An 18,096-nucleotide genomic window follows, 5' to 3' on the forward strand; every position below is an offset into this window, starting at 1 on the left:
AGCGAAAGAGGGAAAGGGGGAGACGTTCGGACACTGCATCCCCTGTTCTACAACGGGGTGAATACGCACTGCATACTGAGCAGAACATTACCGACATTATGAATGAGAATCATAAAATATTACGGCACGTCCCGCGATACCCACGCTCCTCGCCTCTTCTTCTTCTCCTCGTTGTTCCACCGTCGTCCTTCCCTTTTTGCGTTTTTCCCGTTCCGCATGAAATTGCGGGGAAATTTGGCTTTAAATTTATGAATTTTCCTGTCGCCCTTTCGAATATTTCAAGCCTTTTATTCGGCTCCCTCCACCTCCCTTTCCCTCGCCGCGAAACGTGAAACGTCAAGATTTGATCGAGTCGGCAGCTGTTCCCGAAAATTGCAACGCGAAATTATGAACTCGGCTCGGTCGCTAATTAATCGAAGGAGCAGGCAAATTAGTTGTAAACAATCTCCCATGTCAATTTTCATCATTTTACCGTCAATTACTGATAATTAGTGATTAACCGGACGTGTATAATAATTTTATTTAAGAGCTTCGTTTGATCAGTTTGGATTAATTTTGTAATGAACTGATATGCGCATGGTTCTCATGGCGGGGATTTAATCGATAACAATTCTCCAATTAATATCATCTGATGAATAATTATAATCACTCGTTTACTTCTACTAATTTATAAATGGCAGATGTAGTTATATAAGTATACCTTTTTATTTTATTATTAATTTTCCTTTGTTCTGTATGACGTCTATCAAGTTCTGGTACACTATCACTTTTTACATCATTTGCAAATTATTCTGTATTTACCAACCATCGATTCCTTTTTCTTCGTTATCGTGGCAAACTTAATTGCACGCAATCTCGATTCGTGCCGACGACACAGTGCGCCAATTTCAAACCGACATCGTTAGCGCACGCGATGTCAACGTCTTCGGAACATGTTATGACATCCTTTCATTTCTCATTTCACCTTGTACTATAATCTGTAATAGAGAGTAATTCACTTAATTACTTCGATGATTATTCATGGAGAGAACGTGCTCGGTTTCTTACGAGGAAACGAATAAGTAAGGGTTGTCACCTAGTAATAACCAATCCAATATGAATGCCATACAATTAATTCTTGATATATTTCTGAATTGAATTATAAAATGAATAAATTCCAAAATTCGTTATATTTAATAGCATATTAATTTTCTTATCCATTGCATACTCTATTGGTATTTTATTATATAGTCGGTTCTTGATATTCCCATAACTTCTGCTTTCTCCCCAAATACGCGCGCGTGCATGGGCCATGGTTCCCCTTCGATTTTTGGGTTCAACGGGCTTGCGATCCTACTCGCGGGCTCGAAGACGGATAATTAACGAGCGGAACGGCAACGACCTTTAAGAGTTTCGCGGCTCGTCCCGCGCGATATTTATGTTATTCGTTAGCGAGCGCAATTTAGGCAGCCGGCGAAATTAATTGCACGCCGCGAGGATCGTACACGCGGGTAAAACGAAGCTGAAAGCGATAGAGAGAAAATGAGGGAGAGAGAGAGAGAGAGAGAGAGATTGGAATGAAGGGAGAAGAAGAAGGTTGCTGGTCAATCAGGCAAGCCAATATCGACGGTAAAAAGAAGTGATCGGTCGTGGTTGCAAGGAACGCGAAACGTGGGATTGACTGTTACGGACAGTTACTTATGGCTCGATAATTGGTATAATAAGTTGTGGGTGAGCTGGCTTGCCAGCGGCTCGTTAGCGGTAATTCCTTTCGGCGGGAACAATTATTTATCGTCGCCGATCGCGATTATATCATTGAAAGTGGGCTTGGTCGCCAGTTATTGATTGCCTTCTTACCGAGATGCAAATACTCGTTGCTCGGGCAAGCGTAAAAAAGTACCCACGGATTCGTTGCTGCCTTTCCACTGTGACCGAGCGACAGCGTTTTATTATTTCGAACCGTGGAACTCGTGACCAATCGTTGAACGATCGCTTCGCGTATACCCGATCCTTTACTGATAGCTTAATATCATGGCTATTGGATGCCATAAAATCGTTTTATTCTGTTCCCATATCGGTTTTACAACGCGTACAATAATACAAGTCCTTCAGGAATTCGATACGTACTAGTCGCAGCTCCAAAATTTTGATGATTGTGTCGTGCGAGCTTTTATAGAGATATAAACGGGATTTTATAAAAAGATAAGCTTCAGTTCCCACAGCCAGTAATGGATTCAATCGGGGCCTGTTACGTAATGCAAACGCTGCAGCTTTCAAAAGCGGAGCACAACAGAATGGGGGAAAAAAGGCAATTGGGATACGTGGACACTCAATCAGCATGCGACCCGTCGAAAAAGGTTCTTTGCAATCGAGCATACACGGGTTTAATTGGCTGTAGAGCGGACGCGCACGTACGAAACGCGACACGGCATCGTGCGCGGACGGATCCAATTTGCGACGCGGATTCACCCTCTCTGATCGGCCGTCACAATTAAAGTCGTAAAATCGCGGACTAATGGCGTCGTTACATTAATTCCAGCCCTGGCGCGGTGCAACGAGAAACAAGAATGCCTCGACACGCGTGAAAAAACATATTAAACCGCCGCTGTCAAATTAGCTGCATTGTGGCTGTGGTAAAAATAACATGCTTCTGCGTTTCTACATGTGTATGCTAATCGATCCTTAAACGTCTGCCATTTCTAACAATAATCAAACGTTTTTTGAAAGCCATTTGAAATTGTCTGTCAGATTGTCGTAGGAAAATAATCTTAAATATGTAAATATGCACTTTTTTTATACGTTTTGACAGCGGTTACTTATAATACACGTATGATGTACAACAGTCACGCAATTCAGAATATATGTTTGTTTATAGTATGTTGAAGCATGTGATTTATGATCAGGCGAGTTAATGACTTAGCGTGTTGCATCGATCATCGCAGATAAAGTCGTCAGGCCAGAATTTTAATGATTTCTAAACAACGAAATCAATAAATTTCACGGTTGCATGGATTCGATTCGTCGCACTGCGCGCGGGCTTAGGGGGTGAAACGCGAGACAAGGTCGATCGTCGTGCAATTTTATTCAATATCGCGACCGCAGCTAGTCGTGTAAGTGAACGAGATTAGCGTTTAAGGTGATCATCGTTGATGAGCGGCTCGCTAGAAGCGGAATGAATAATAGAGACCGGTCTCGTGGGGAACACGTTCTGATTGAGTTAACCGGCGCGGCGGAGTATACTATACATACGTCATTATACGCCAACTCGTCGGCGGGTCGACGCCAAGGCCGACTGCCGCGAACGCGTACAATCTCGACGCATCGTATTCAGGTCGTTCCTAATTAACCTGCCAATGCACCGATCCGCGTAACGACGAACCCTCCACGTATTTCGCTCGATGTTTATCGCCGATTTCGTTCGATCAATCAATTCATGCCGGATCAGAAACGGTCTTAACGTCGAGCGGAGAGCTTTATATTTATAGGTGCACGTGGGAAACGAAACCGAGAGCGAATTCAACGGTTGAGAACAATGGGAAATAATGCAGGCGACCTTGCACTTGGGTTTCCTTTTATATTTCGTGCAGTTTAATTGTTTCTTGCTTGCGAACAGGCATGCGTTTGTGCTAAAGTGGAGGAATACGTTGGACGATAGTAAATTATATTTTAAATCTCGTTATGAGTTGGCTTATTTATACGAGCTGAAATGTTTCTAAATGTGTCAAGTTAATTTAACGATTCTTTTCTTCAGTAAATATTCACAAAACATAAATTGCGTATTTCTACAGTGAAATTTGTCTGTCACATGTATTGGTAAAAAATCTCGAGATAAAAAGAATGAGGAGAAACTGCTTAAAAGGCTGACTATAATGAAAACACATGCTTGCCAGATATTAAGACATCTGCACCATGCAACGCGTTTATATTTTATTCTCCAGCCGTGTAATTTTCTCAATTAAAATAATTAACTGACCGTAATCACAAGCGAGGAAAGAATTTATAAACATTATTTCATCCACCTTAATGTAATTCATTGCCAACGTCTGTTTGCAAGGCAGATGTACGCGTAGTAACGATTACATCAAATTATGGCAAACAGTCGACTTCTGTCTGTATATTAAATCAAGATCGTAAGTTCATTTTTTATTTTATTTTTTACTAATGATGTTCGTTCTTTAATATACTTCAAACCTGTGTTTAATTAAAAATTAAATTGGTTTATTTCTGAAGAACATTTCTGTAAATTGTGCGTCCCCTGTTTTTCTTTTTACACAGTTGCCCTTTCTGTGGACGCATGGGATTACATTACAGGTGCTTGCCTTGATTAGTTTTTTTTAGTAACAATTAACGCTTTGAAAATCATTGACGTACGATTACGTACGTTCATCTGTGCCAAAGGAGTTAGTTGGTAATTACCGAGTCTATTCGTGTGCAATTAGTTACTCGTTTTCCTATTACAGACAATTACGGATGTTGGTTGCGAAACTTCCAACTCGAACGATTGCGAGGAGAACTTAAACACTTTTTTGCTGAAACCTATTTTCCTCAGCCTACATTACACGTAACAGTTAAACCGTGTGTGTTTCACGAGACTGGAATGTAATTAATTTAACATTTCCCAAATATTAAAACTAAAAAGGGTTAACAAATTTCGTTTAAGAAAAATCGATTCGCATTACTCGCTGCTCTACGCGTCTTCTTCAATTTAACTCAAAATCGAACCTGGCGAAGTATGTGCAGTGAGAGTAGGTATTCCAGATTGTCGAAACATCTAGTCGAGAAGCAATTTCTTCACCGAGAAGTTTGGCAAGAATTTATTTCACGAGTTGAAACTCGGTAGCCAGTCGAAGTTTCTCCCCAATTAGGCAGTCATCGAGGCATGAATATTAACCGGCCTATTCCTATCAAAATATCAATATTTAGTACGCGAAACTCACGGAACCGTGTTATCGATTCGCAATCGGCCGGGTTATGCAAATTCCGATCTCTCTCCGGTTTTATTCCACCCTCGTTTTTCTTTCGATTGTGTCATTGCCTCCGCAACCGAATTGTCAGTGAAAATCGACTGCGAAGCAATCTCGCAATTTTCGTTCTCAACAAAAAAAAGAAAACGGGAGATCGCCTACGTTTTATTTTCCGAATTTCACATTTTCATTTAAAGAGTAATTAACAATTATTTCTATTATAAATTGATTATATATTTTTTAAAAATGGTCCGGGGATATTGTCAATTCGGAAAAAGACAGGGAATAAGATTACTAATAATCGTAACCATAAATGCCTTTTTGGTAACACTAATTTAATAAAACATGAAAAGTAATGCATGATTGGACTCAGTAAAAAAAAAGCAGATAATCTGCTGGTTTTCTCGGCGATTTCGCCTCGGCGGCGGTGTCCTTGCCATAATTGGAGAACGGCGTCGCGGCAAAAGCGAGCGGGCAGCTCTAAAAGGGCCCGGGGAGAGAACGAGGGCAAGCAGGAGAGAACGGGAATCGGGGGAAAGAAATAAGAAAAAGAGAAGGTCTGGCTCTCTTCTCGACTGATGCTCATGAATCTCATGATCGATGCTTACGCGCGGAGAGTAAAACGTGTCCAAGTTGGAAGGCCACGACGGGCCGATGTCCGGTAATGGTCGTCCCAGGACTTCACCGTGTTACGTGTCAGCCCGTGAAACGTTGCGCGGCAATTTACGGCTACGTACGCCGCTGCCATTAGGACGCATCGTAAATAAGACGATGCAACGGCAACCGCACGTACACAGGCAGAGACGAGATTCTTTCGCTTCGTCATTTTTACCGTTCATTGTGCGTGGGCGTCGTTAATTTCTGGTCCACAGCCGCATACGCGTTTTTGTCGACCCACTTTCGCGACGCGAATCGCGTAACACCGTTCTTCCTCAAACCTTCTTGTCGTTACGACGCGCCTTTGAACGTCGCGCTCTGACGCGACGTTTTGTTGCCCGAGCCAGGAGAAACAGTGCATTGCTTCATTAACCGCGAGGCACGATGGAAGGTTGTATAGAGTTCTTGCGCCAACAATTTTCTTCTGAGCTAAAAGTATTTTCTACTGTTTAAAAAAATTCATTCTATTTATTTATGATTCAACTTAGTCTTGTTTGATTAAGTAATTTCATCTAGCAGTAGAATCTATCTGTTTCATAATTAATCATGTGCATTGAACACTTCATATCTCATTTAAGAAATGGATATGCTTGAGAATTATCGAATCTCGTTACACACGGTGATAAATCGGAAGCCGAACAAAATTGTGCGTGCGAACACACATCCATTATTCGCAATTGGGTAATTATCGAAACTTCGGTCGGATTTTCTGCCATCAACCGGAATTTAAACGATCCGCGTGCATCGACGATAGCGAGCCGAGTCCGCGGTTTCGTTCCATGGCAAGAAAAGTAGGTCGTAGGCGGGAATACACATATATACCTCCACTCGTTTCATTACGTGATTCCGGCTCTTTATTTCAATGTCCCGCGCTCGTATAGTCAATCTCCATTATCCGTGTCCCGAGGGTTGGTTGTGTATAACCAACCCAGGATTGCTTGAACAAATGCCAAAGGTTATTTCCCTCGTAAACTCGGTACGTTATACGCCGAAATGTTGGCGCGGGGGGGTTTTTACGAGGTTTCTTTTTCGTTTCAACTCGTCCCTTACGAACCGATACCGACGAAACCGCGAAATTATGAACGCGCCACGCCAGATATTACATAGGTGCTTCTCCTCGCGGCGGACGCGCGGTCCCCCCAATAAAAACCGCCGAAATATGTAACGTAATGCCCGTCGCGGTTCGCCGTGTATTTTATTCCACCGTTTATTCCGGAGATTTGCCGATTTATAGCGATATCGTTCCCAGCTCGATAAAACTGTTTGACCCGTTGAATACTTTGAATTTAAACTGTACGATATCGACGTCGGCCAACGAGGCACATTTATTTCCATCTCGTACGTTGTATAAAATACCAATCCTTTGTATTTAACACGCTCGTGTATAAATTCAGATTATGGTTGTTCCTCTTTACCGTCCGTGGGGTGCAATACTGTTGCTTTAGCACGTTATTATTTTCTACATGTCGTTTAGAAGTCGCGATTTTTAGACTTCTTTCATTCAGATCTCCTCATTGTACGGATATACCTGCATAAGTAGTCTGACGACTCGTACATGTTCTTATTTCAGGTTGCGACACGACCTTGGAGCCCGGATCAGGGCAAGACGCGGGAGATGACCAAGCTTTGCAACCATAAGAGGAAACTTTTGCTGCCGTCCACGGCGGCCAGTAGTCCTGTTGCATCCTGTAGATCGGTCTCCTCCTCCTCCTCCTCGTCGGCTTTCTTCGCCGTAACGGCCTCAGCGGCGATTCACGTGAACCCCGACTCGCCCACATCGCCGGTCAAAGCCAGGAAAAGTAAGTATACCTGACCTTGCGTATATCAATTCTGTTTCGCGATTAATTCTGTCCTCATGGATCGGTCTTTCTCTCCTTTCTTGTTGGCATCTTTTTATGCTACATGCATCATTTCGTTGGTGGTCCTAATATATGAATTGACGAAGGGATCGTAAGATAACAACGAAGAGATTCTTAATTGGAGAGGATCTTTGATCATTTATCAGGAAACTGTAATTTTTCCAGCTTTTATGCTGTATAAAATAGTTAGGTAAGGTAAACGATCGATCAAAATCAGGATTATCCCCGGGTAAAGTTTCTTGACGGTTTCGCGTATGAGCCCGCGAGAACTCGTCGAACTCGATCGCATTATGCATACTCGCCAATCAATCTCGCGTATACCACAGGCAGCCGCGGCGACGCGCACGTACTTACACATCCGGGACCCGTCGATATATCCTGGCAAAGCTCCCCCCCGAAGAAGTTTTCCCATCGATCCGTCGTATTAACAAAGTTCCGCTGCCGGTAGCCGGCGGAGGCGGCGCGGCTCGACGTGGCGCGCCATAATCGCTGAGAACGTTTATTCACCGTCGTAGCAGAAAACACGCCGGCGAAAACTTTTATTGGAGGACGACCAAAAGTTTTTCCTCGGTAGCTCGCCGACCGACCGAACGAGCGAGCGAGCGAGCTCGGTGATCATTAGGGCGCAGTGAACGGGAAAAAAAGTCCCGGGAAGAAGAAAAGGAACGACGAAATTGCGACATTAACGGGGTCTGTTGCCACCCTGCCCTTCTTTCTCTGTCTCGCTCTCTTTTTTTTTTCTTTACTTCGTTTCCTTCCCGTTTTCATCGCGGTCCTTTTCGCGTACGGAGAGACGGCATTAAAGCCTCCCGATGTCGGTGAAAAGAAGAGGGATGGAGGTGGCGAACGCGCGCGCGGCGCGCGGCGCTCGCCCGAGGGGGGTGGAATGATGTATCACCATGGCGACTAAACTCTCCGTCCGGATTTCATTACTAAATCCTATAACCGACCGAGCGAGACCGCCTCTCTTTCTCCTCTTTTTTCCCTGTTTTATTTTCACCCCGCACAATTTCACCCTTTCTTCCACTCTCGTTTTTTTATTCTCTTTTTCGTCTTTTCCTTTCTTCATCGCGTCGCTAATTAAACGGCTGTTATTCCGGGCCAAGTCTGTGCACACAGAGGCAGAAAGAGAGAGGAGAGGGTTAGTCGAGCTTACAGTTTTCTCTCACCGGGAGCGGGAAACAATAGGGCAGCGCCGCGCCGGCTGCATTGAAATTCGTCGAGTGTGTTTTGATCGTTCGCCCGGTTTCTGGGGCCAAGGGATTTAAGGGACATCGTTGCTTATTTTTAATCGCCTGCTCGCCAACTTTCCAGCTGTGTTTTTATTTCGCCCATTGTGATCCGGGCTCGGATTGCGGAGTTTAATTCGTCCGGGTTTCGGTTAATGGCTCGCAGGTTCAGTTCATTCTGAAATTGCGTTGTTCGCTTCACGGAGCAATAGTCTGAAAGTTACGACCATCCGACTAATGACACGAAATGTAATTTTTGAAAATTTCCACTAAAAAATTGCAAGCGATTCTTTAGATATCTCCGCAATATTCTATACGTTAGCATTTCTCCGAGACTTTACGAGCTTGTTTTTAACACTGACGGCGTCGCGTTTACGGGCGTCGCGTAGCTTCGATTCCAATTTTCCGGTGATATAAAACGACGCAGTCCGAGAAAACATCGCTCTCGCTCTTCGTTCCATCGTAGTGCCGTCATCTTTCTTTCCCCCCCTTCGACCGGGTTTCCATCGGGGGCATTTCAACGGCAGTGGAGGTAAATACGTATCGCGCGGTGTGCAAACACACACCCCACCGGATCGCGAATAGAAACGGGGAAATAAAAGGAATAAGCCAAACGACGAGAAGCGGAGAGGGCAGGGGAATCGAATGAATCTTTATCGTCATCCCTGTTCCACGAATACGAGTCTCAATAACGAAAGTCGATTTCATTTCTCCTCTCTTATTTTCGGTTTCGTCGCGAACGAGAACGGCTTTTGTGTGTGTGTGTGTGTACGTACCGAAACGGCGCGGCGTAGCTTGCCAAGAGGCTTCCGGCCATGAGAAACGAGAGACTCGATTGGCGCTATTAATGGAATCTCGACGACTGCTCGTTACTCATAGTATCTCGATTTACTTTCGTTTCGTTTTTAATATAGCCACGTGGCTGCACATACATTCCGTCCGACGAGGGAAACAGCGTACTCTGGAATTTATTCACCGGCTGCCCCGGCACTCCGCGCGTGTGTTGACTTTCACGCTTCGCGCGAGACATACCGTCAGCGGATTTGTCGACGCGTTAATAAATTTCGTTGATCCGATTTCGTGGGGTCTCGTCGGTCGGTCGGCGCGGCCAGCGGGGGACGCGTGTCGGAAAGAATCGGGACACGGTAAACGAGATCGATTGCGCGGCTGTCTTGTTGGACGATTTTCCGCGATAAATAACCCATCTCTGCCACTCCGATCGATCAGCGTTCTGTTACGACGGCGCGGTATGCTCCGCGCCATTTGATACCCCGGCGAAAATGATTTTACCGAAGGCGAGCTCTTCTAACTTCCATTTAAACCTCATTCTGCTACAATGAGATTTACCTCATTGAGGAATAAAATTTATGAGAAGAACGATCACGATTATTGACGTAATGAATTCAAATAGGATTTCTGTGTAATTCAGAGATTGTTCGGAATGGTTAACTGAAGAAGGAAATCGATCTGATTATAGGCAATAAAATTGAAAATTCTTATTTGGAAAAATGGGTAACGATTAACAGCGAGGACGAATGGTTCGGATAATTTTAAACAACCGTGGAACGGCGAGGGATTCTAAAGTATGTCGCAACAGTGTTCAGACAGTTAAAGCCCACTTGGGCGAACCCTCAGACGATCCACAAATTTGCATTCGGCTAGCTCCGTCGCTAAAATCCCGGCGCGGGACAGAGGAAGCCTAGTCTGGTATCGAATCAGGTGGTGTTAGGGTTGCGGAGGCCTAGACAGAGACGAGAGCTGGCCGGAAGAGGAACCAATCGGCCTGCTCGTGTCTTCTTATCGTGCGGGACGATCAATAAGTCCCGGGAGGAGGAAAGAATCCACTCTCCATTCGCTGCCTGCGACGTCAACGCGACGCGCGATGTTAGTTTGGTTCCGGCGGTGTGTTCGCTGGTGGGGGTTGAAACAGGAAGGAGAACGAGGACAGAGTGGGTGGCAGCGCGGCCGTTTCAGATGCTGGTGTTGGTAACGGCGGACAGAGAGTTGATAAGGGTTAATTTCGTCGTTACGAAGAGGCAGCGAGAGATAGGAGAGGAACGGAACGCGACGCGGGGGTCCAAACGTCGTCTCTCCGTGTCCAGTAGTGTGATTCTTGCGCCTGCCCCGAGTGATGTTCACCCCCGCCGACACCGTTTCAAACCACCACCGGCTCGTCTTCTGCCGGGACTCGTCCTGTTGTGGTCGCGCAAGCGCATTTTACACTGTTTCCGTTTAGTCCGCATCAACGGCTCGACCACATCGTTACGTCCGATCCTCCTCCAAGGCCCGGGGAATCGACATGACCGAATTGGGGAAGTAGTTCCTACCTTGGCCGAGGTTCAATATTGGCTTTCAGTGGTCTCGAGTGCTTTCGAATACGGCTGTTCCGGAAACAGATTTCGCCTCGGGGCTGCGCTCCGTCGCCGGAAGATTTACTCTAATTATGGTCTTTGGTCCGCTCGTTTCTCGATATTCCTGTCGAAGTCCGTCACCGCCGATTTTGCGACCACGATCGCCGAAGCTGCTGCACAGCGATGGGCACGATCTTTGGTTAGCACGTCAGTCTCGTAAATGTTGTGTGTTCGCAACAAGTCTGGAGTATTAATCAGTTTATCATGTTACCTTGCATGCTTTATAAGAATCATATTTTCCTTTGTAGACAATAAAATGTAACGAAGAAAACAATTTTGTACGTATAATAGTATAATTCGTTTAATTTAAAGATCAGTGAGATATTGAGATCATATAGTAGTAGCTTTTTAAGCAAATTTGCTGCGTCATCGCTTATACCTTCGAAGATTATGTTTCAAGCGCCCCTGAGCGATAGACCATATTCCGTAATTGCCGCGCGACCTCTGCTTCGTCAGGTTTAACGGGAGCACCGCTTATAGCCATAAGCCATTGACTGCAGATTTTTGGGGATAGGAGAGAGAGGCGAGGAGCGTGGGGTTTTACGCGTTCACGCCAACCTCCTACGGAAGCCACAAAATGCTTCAAAGATTTTACGCAAATCTTCACCCCCTTGGAAATCGGGTTAAACTGCCGCTGTTGCAGGCAAACCTGACTTTACTCTTAGATGGATTCATTATTACATCTACCCTCGCTTTCGCTTCACCCATCCATTCTCTCTTTCTCTCTCTCTTTCTTTCCTCGTTCTCTTCCTCTTCTCTTTCGCCTTGCTTTGCCCGTTTCCGAATTATCTTCCCCCCATTGAAGCCGCGGAGAATAATTATCCTCTGTAGGCTTACGGATAAAAGACCGCTATTGAAAGCCATCCCATTTTGCCACCCTTTTGCCATTCTACTCTCTGTTATCCTCGTAAATCAAGGTAATTTCCCAGTGTGAACGTCTGTTATGGCAGCTTGTCGACTATTGATTGCGGGAGATGCACGGCTTCACTTCGAAGTATAAAAGGCAATTACATTTTTTCGTTTTTCATATTATGTTTTATTCTAAGTCGCCACATTTATTTCTAGTGTATCTCTTCTTATAAAAATTGGGTGTATCAGTTTAATAATAAATTATTATCTGATAGAATAAAGACTATAGAAAATCATACTACGTTCAGATTAATGAACACTTCTGTTGGAAAAAGAAATAATGTAATAGCTTATTCAAAAAGTTGTTAATTATTTGAGCGAACGAACGAAATATTAACTTAAGCGAGTAATTTGTCTGAAAGGAAGGTTTCTGAATTAAACGAGTCTTGGATTTGTTACGCTAAATAGGGTTCAATCTTGCAGCAAGACTTTAAATGGAACACTTGTTCATTAAGAAGCTGGTTGAATAACAAGTGGAGGGTTAAGATCAGATTTTGGGAAGATAGTTTTATTTTAATTTTCCATGAAGGATTAATGCGATTCAGAATTAAAATTTAATCCGATGATGTATAATTACGTTGCTGAGATTGATTGGGCACATATTATTATACCTTCTTTTTTCTAAAGATGGTCTGAATAAGAAAAAGAAGCGGAAAATAGGCGGGATAACAGGCATTTTTTCCGGAGTCTCGGTCTCGCAACTGATGGCGCAAAGGGAAAGGACCATCGTCGCGGCATCCGGACAAGGATCGCCAGTTTCAAATGGATCACAGGTAATGTGACATTAGGAGAAATACTATATATAATCAGGCAATGTTAGTTAATTATCATAAATCCGTAAGACGACAATTATTTTATTTATAAAAAATGTTTCGCGTGTTTCAGGCGTGGCCGGTCGCAATTCCCAATGTGCAAGTTCAGCAGAGTAGTCAGCAGAATTGCCATCAGACGTTAAATTCACCCTCACAGAGTCAAGACGTAAACGGCTGTGCAACGAGAAATCCTTCCCAGCAAAGGTTAAATCAGCATAATATGCCGGGCATGCTGATGGGAAATTCGCTGATCACGAATCAGCAGTGTGCGAACTTTAACAACATGACTCAGCAGCAGCAGCAACTGTTGCAACAGCAACATCAACAGCTGATGTTACAGCAGCAGCAGCAGCAGCAGCAACAACAACAACAACAACAACAACAGCAGCAACAGCAGCAGCAACAGCAACAACAACAGCAGCAGCAGCTTATGCAGCAGCATATGTCGCAGCAGCAGCAACAGCAGCAACAACAAGCACAGCAGCTGCTTCCTCATCATCAGCAGATGCAACACATGCAAATCCTGCAGCAGCAAGAACAACAGCAACAACATCAGAACGCCATGGTGAATCAGTTGGCTCAACAACAGGCGCCGCACTATATCAACCAATTGAACCAGCAGTCATTGCACATGATGCAGCAACAAGAGCATTTGAATCAGCAGCAACAACAGCAGATGCACATGCAACAGATACAAAAGCACAAGATGCAGCAACAGCAGCAGCAACAGCATTTATCTCAGGAAGTTGATCAACAATCGGGCAATTATAATCCTCAGCATTCGTCGGAGAACTACGTGCATCACATGCAACCATCACAAATAACGGTTCAGTCGGCACTCCATCCGCAGTTGCATCAAATTCACCAGCACCAGTTGCAACAGCAGCCGCAGCAGCATCAGCCGAATCAACACATGATGCAGACGCAGCCCGCTGCCGATCATTTCCAAATGCAGATGCAGCAATTGCAACAGCAGCAGCAGCAACATCAACAACAACAACAACAACAGCAGCAGCAGCAGCAACAACAAGTATCGCAGGTGTGTGTGCAACCTCAGTATCCTAACCAGCAAATGAATCATCATTCGTTGGACGTGATGCAGCAACAAACCTCGATTCCCGTGATGAACACTGCAGAGATGCAGAACAGGCATAATCGCACGCTCTCCGTAACAGACGAGGATCTAAATGCGAAACAAATGCAACAGCAACAGCAACAGCTCTTGTTGCATAATCACACGATACAGCGGCATCATGTTGTACAGGGCGGAAATTTGCAGAGCAATCCGCACGAGAACCTGCAACGCATGTACGCGCAGAATCAGGCTCAGTATCCTGCGAGGAACTTCGACTCCTCTAAAGGAACCGTTGTGGACATCAAACATCACCACCAGTACACTTTGTCGATTGTCGCCGGAAGGAGCCCAAACGCGAATCACGCTGCCGAAGCGCAGCCTGGAATGGGACCAAACGGGCAGCCCGGTAACGTGCATTTCAATTCGAGGACACCGCCGTGGCAGCAGAATCGATCGGCCTCGGGTTCGCATCAACCGTCCATCGGCGCGGTTCAGAACATCACGTGCAACTCGTTCGATCGCGTTCCGCCTCTGCATCACCACATTCCACAAGCGTCTACCTGGACCGACGAAGTGGCGCGGAAGAAGGCCAAGCCGAGCAAAGTGGTGGGAAAGAAGCAACGTCAGCACAGCGTCATGGATGTACGAAGCAGCAGTCACGATCAGTCCGCGCCGAGTCCGATCGATGAGTTCAACGAAAAAAATCAACAGAACAATAGTCAAATAGGTTCGACCGTGAATGGTAGCGGACCATCGTTTTTGGAAGATCCTAGCGGTTACCTCGCGCAGCAAACAGCTTTGTTGAATAGCACGATATCGAGGCAAACCGATGTCAGCAGTTCTCAAGTCGGAATAATGAACAATTCAAAAACGTCGCAGACGAATCACAATTCATATTTATCCAACAACGCTTATCTTCCACAACCAAAACTTTCCTCTGGGGCCAGTCCCACGAGCACCTCAACGTCCAATTCTGTGAAGAACCATGCAACCTCGCCCGTCGTTGTGCACAGTAGCATGACACCGACGTCGAGCAATGGTGGAACGGATTCAGAGAGCAGTCCTTGTCATGGTTGCGTAACCAGCGGCGACAGTCAGTCCTACGCGCAAGATCAATATAAACAACAGACGCAACGTCAGTACTTGATGCATTCGGATCAACGCGAGGATCCTGTCACATCTTCCACGTTCGGGGAGCAATATCAGAACAACCAACAGCAAGCCGATCTGCGGCCGATCCAAGGTGGCACCGTGAGCACCAGTCACGGATCTCCGATAGGCACGAACAGTCCGGCGAATTCTGACACTCCAGCTCCATCGACGCCCGGGATGTCGCAACCAGCGACGCCTCAAAGTCTGATTTTATCGCAGCCGTCGACGCCACATAGTTATTCACAACCGGCAACGCCTCATTCGCATTCTTCGTCCAGTCAGGTGCCATCGCAACCCTTAACGCCTCAGGCCCACCAACCGTCGCAGTCTATGATGAACAGCGCTGTACCAGAGCAGCGCTCGGAAACACCTTGCTCCGCTACAACGAGCTCGAATGTAGTTCCTTCTAGTACCACATCATCGCAAACTTCCACGATCGTTGCGGATAATATGACTCCTCAAACTACGAAAAGGCAAACGACGAGACAGACGTCCTTGGACGGTTATCAGCCACATCCGCACACTGTGAACGCCGTTTCGAGGGTGCCGATGAATCATTTCCCTGGAGCGTCGGCGGTGATAACTACTATGGCGAGCGGGCATACTGTCAGTAGTAACACCATCACGTCTGTACTAGCTGGAAGGGCGAATACAGCCACTGTTTCGGTGAACACACCTGCCGGAATGCCAAATCCCGCTATACAGGATATACTCGCGAATAAACCACAGCATCAAACATCTTCGGCAACATTGTCGAACGTCTCAACCACTGCTGTCACTACGACGTCGTGTTCTTTTACGAGTAGTCAACCGTCGATGACGATAAGCGTCTCGAAGTCGCCATTGGAAATGGTTCAGAGCGTCGTCAGCAGCATACAAGTGCCTCAGGCCAGCACCAGTTCACCGGTTCATCCGCCGAATCAGCACCAGCAACAGCAACAACAACAGCAGCAGCAACCGGCACAACAACATCCTCAGTCGAATGTTCAAGTACATAACGTTCTCACATCCGGTGGAATATTGAAACATCCCACTGGGTCGACCCTACCCCCTGGTCATATCTTGGTGTCCAACGGCGGACAACTTATAATGGCTAGCACCGGCACGGGAATTAATGGCGTGATGGCAGCACCTCCACCGAAAATCATTTCGAACGCCAATTCCATGCCACCGTTGTCAGTGTCGCCGATGGTTACCAGCGTAACGGGAGCAGTTAGTCAAGTGATACCTACGGTTGGTGTTGCGCAGCAAGTTATAGGGCAACCCACGGTGCTTGTGAACACTATACAAACCCCTGTCTTGATACAACCAGGCGTCATGACGATGGACAGCATAGGACAAAACGTACAAATACCACATCTGACTGTGGCTGGAAACGTGATACAGAACGCGCAGTCGATTTTGGACGCGAATCAAGACGTCGCGAGGAGCGTGAGTGCGAGTCAAGGAATGGTGAACCGGCAACCGTCGTTACTGTCACCTGAGTCGACGATGAGCAAGAAGAAAAGTTACAAGAAACGAAAGGCGAACTCGCAGACGGTCGCCTCGATGTTACACATTGCTTCCTCCCAGCAGAACGCTGGTATGCTGATGCAGTCACAATCGAATTTCGCTCAGCAGAACTTCCAGGCGCAAAGTATAGGCGGTCCGATGCTGCAAGCGTTGACCATCGTTCCAGGAAAAGGCGGAGCACCTGCTCAATTAGTAATGAACGGACAAACCGGCGCGACATCGGCACCGTTCAACACCCAGCAGATTATCACGAATCCTCAACCGGCGCAGCAAATAAACCTCCTCCAACCCGTGAACCTATTAAATGGAACCACCGGAATGGTACAAAATTTTCCTACTATTCAACAGTTCATCGTTCCCGGTATCGGGAGCATGGTCATGTCTGCTGACGGGACGGCTACGTTGCTTCAGGACACGGGCAACATCGGTATGCAACTACAGATACAAAACGTGAACGGTCAGAATGTGTTAACACCTGTGCAGAGTCACAGCGGGATATTCAACCCGAGTCAGAGCATTTTGGCAGCTGGTCCTGCCGGAATGGTGATTCGGGCGCCGCAGGCGACCGGTGGGAAGATCATTCAGCAACACAGTCCAGGCGCACAATTCCTCTCGCCGAACAGTGGTCAGTTTTTGGTGAACGGGACCACCTCGTTCGGGAACCAGCTGAGTCCGATCGTAGCGAATGTCAGTCCGAATCAGCAAGTGACATTTAACGCCTCGCAAGTGCGTCCGACGAATATGCAAAGTCAACAGGAATTCATACAGATGAACGGGCAGACGTTAATGGTACCTTGCGGCACCGCGCAAAACATTGCCGTTTCCTCGGCGTCCAATCAGCAAAACACAACGTTCGTCCAACAGAATACCACGATTGTGCAGCAACAGACGACTATGGTGTCCAACAATCAGATACCAAATTTTCAAGCCGCACCATCCAACGGAACCACCGTCGATCCTTCGTTAAACATTGATCACAATCAATCGTACATCTTGAGTTCCGGTGTGATTCAGGGGAAACCGCCCACCTCGCCGAAGAGCACTGTGAATTCACCGCCTTCAGAACAGAACGTCGAACAACAACAATACGTTCTGACCAGTAGCAGTACCACCGTTGTCGAAAAAGCGGCTCAGCAGAACGATCAGCATAGTCCGTTAATGGCGAGACACTCGGTTTCCACGCAAACGGCCGGGAATCAAGCAACCATGGCTCAGTCGGCTATGATGCTACAGGGCTCACCTCCGGACACCACCACTCACAGTCCGGGGAATAATCAAAGGTCGAACAGTCCTTCCGTGGATAATACGACGCACGGAGCGGCTTCACCTGCGGCACCGATTTCAGCCAGGCATCACTCGTCTTCTACGGTAACATTGATTTGACATAATTTCATTAATTACTCGATCAAATTTTAGAATCTTCAGAACTCGAGTTCTTAAATCTTATTTTCAAATGCTTGGCAGTGTTCCATTAGTAATTACTATTTAATGTTCAATAGTTGACTTAAAGTTTTTTTCAGTCTTTCTCTTTGTCTTA

The 18,096-nt window shown here is 46.0% G+C and overlaps 1 protein-coding gene across 4 annotated transcripts in view; it reads left to right on the plus strand.

Annotated features, from left to right (window-relative positions):
- Positions 1–18,096, plus strand: part of LOC108628881 (protein split ends) — a 232,842-nt gene that overhangs the window by 206,689 nt on the left and 8,057 nt on the right. For all 4 annotated transcript variants that reach the window (XM_026816801.1, XM_018031091.2, XM_026816800.1 and 1 more), the window contains exons 3-5: positions 7,171–7,399; positions 12,636–12,781; positions 12,894–17,927. In XM_026816801.1, coding sequence (XP_026672602.1) covers positions 7,171–7,399; positions 12,636–12,781; positions 12,894–17,927 — 5,409 coding nt within the window. The remainder of the gene's footprint in view (positions 1–7,170; positions 7,400–12,635; positions 12,782–12,893; positions 17,928–18,096) is intronic.

This window comes from Ceratina calcarata, unplaced genomic scaffold (genome assembly GCF_001652005.2).
Source record: "Ceratina calcarata isolate Rehan_Ccalc_2016 unplaced genomic scaffold, ASM165200v1 scaffold546.2, whole genome shotgun sequence".
NCBI classification, from domain to species: Eukaryota; Metazoa; Arthropoda; class Insecta; order Hymenoptera; family Apidae; genus Ceratina; species Ceratina calcarata.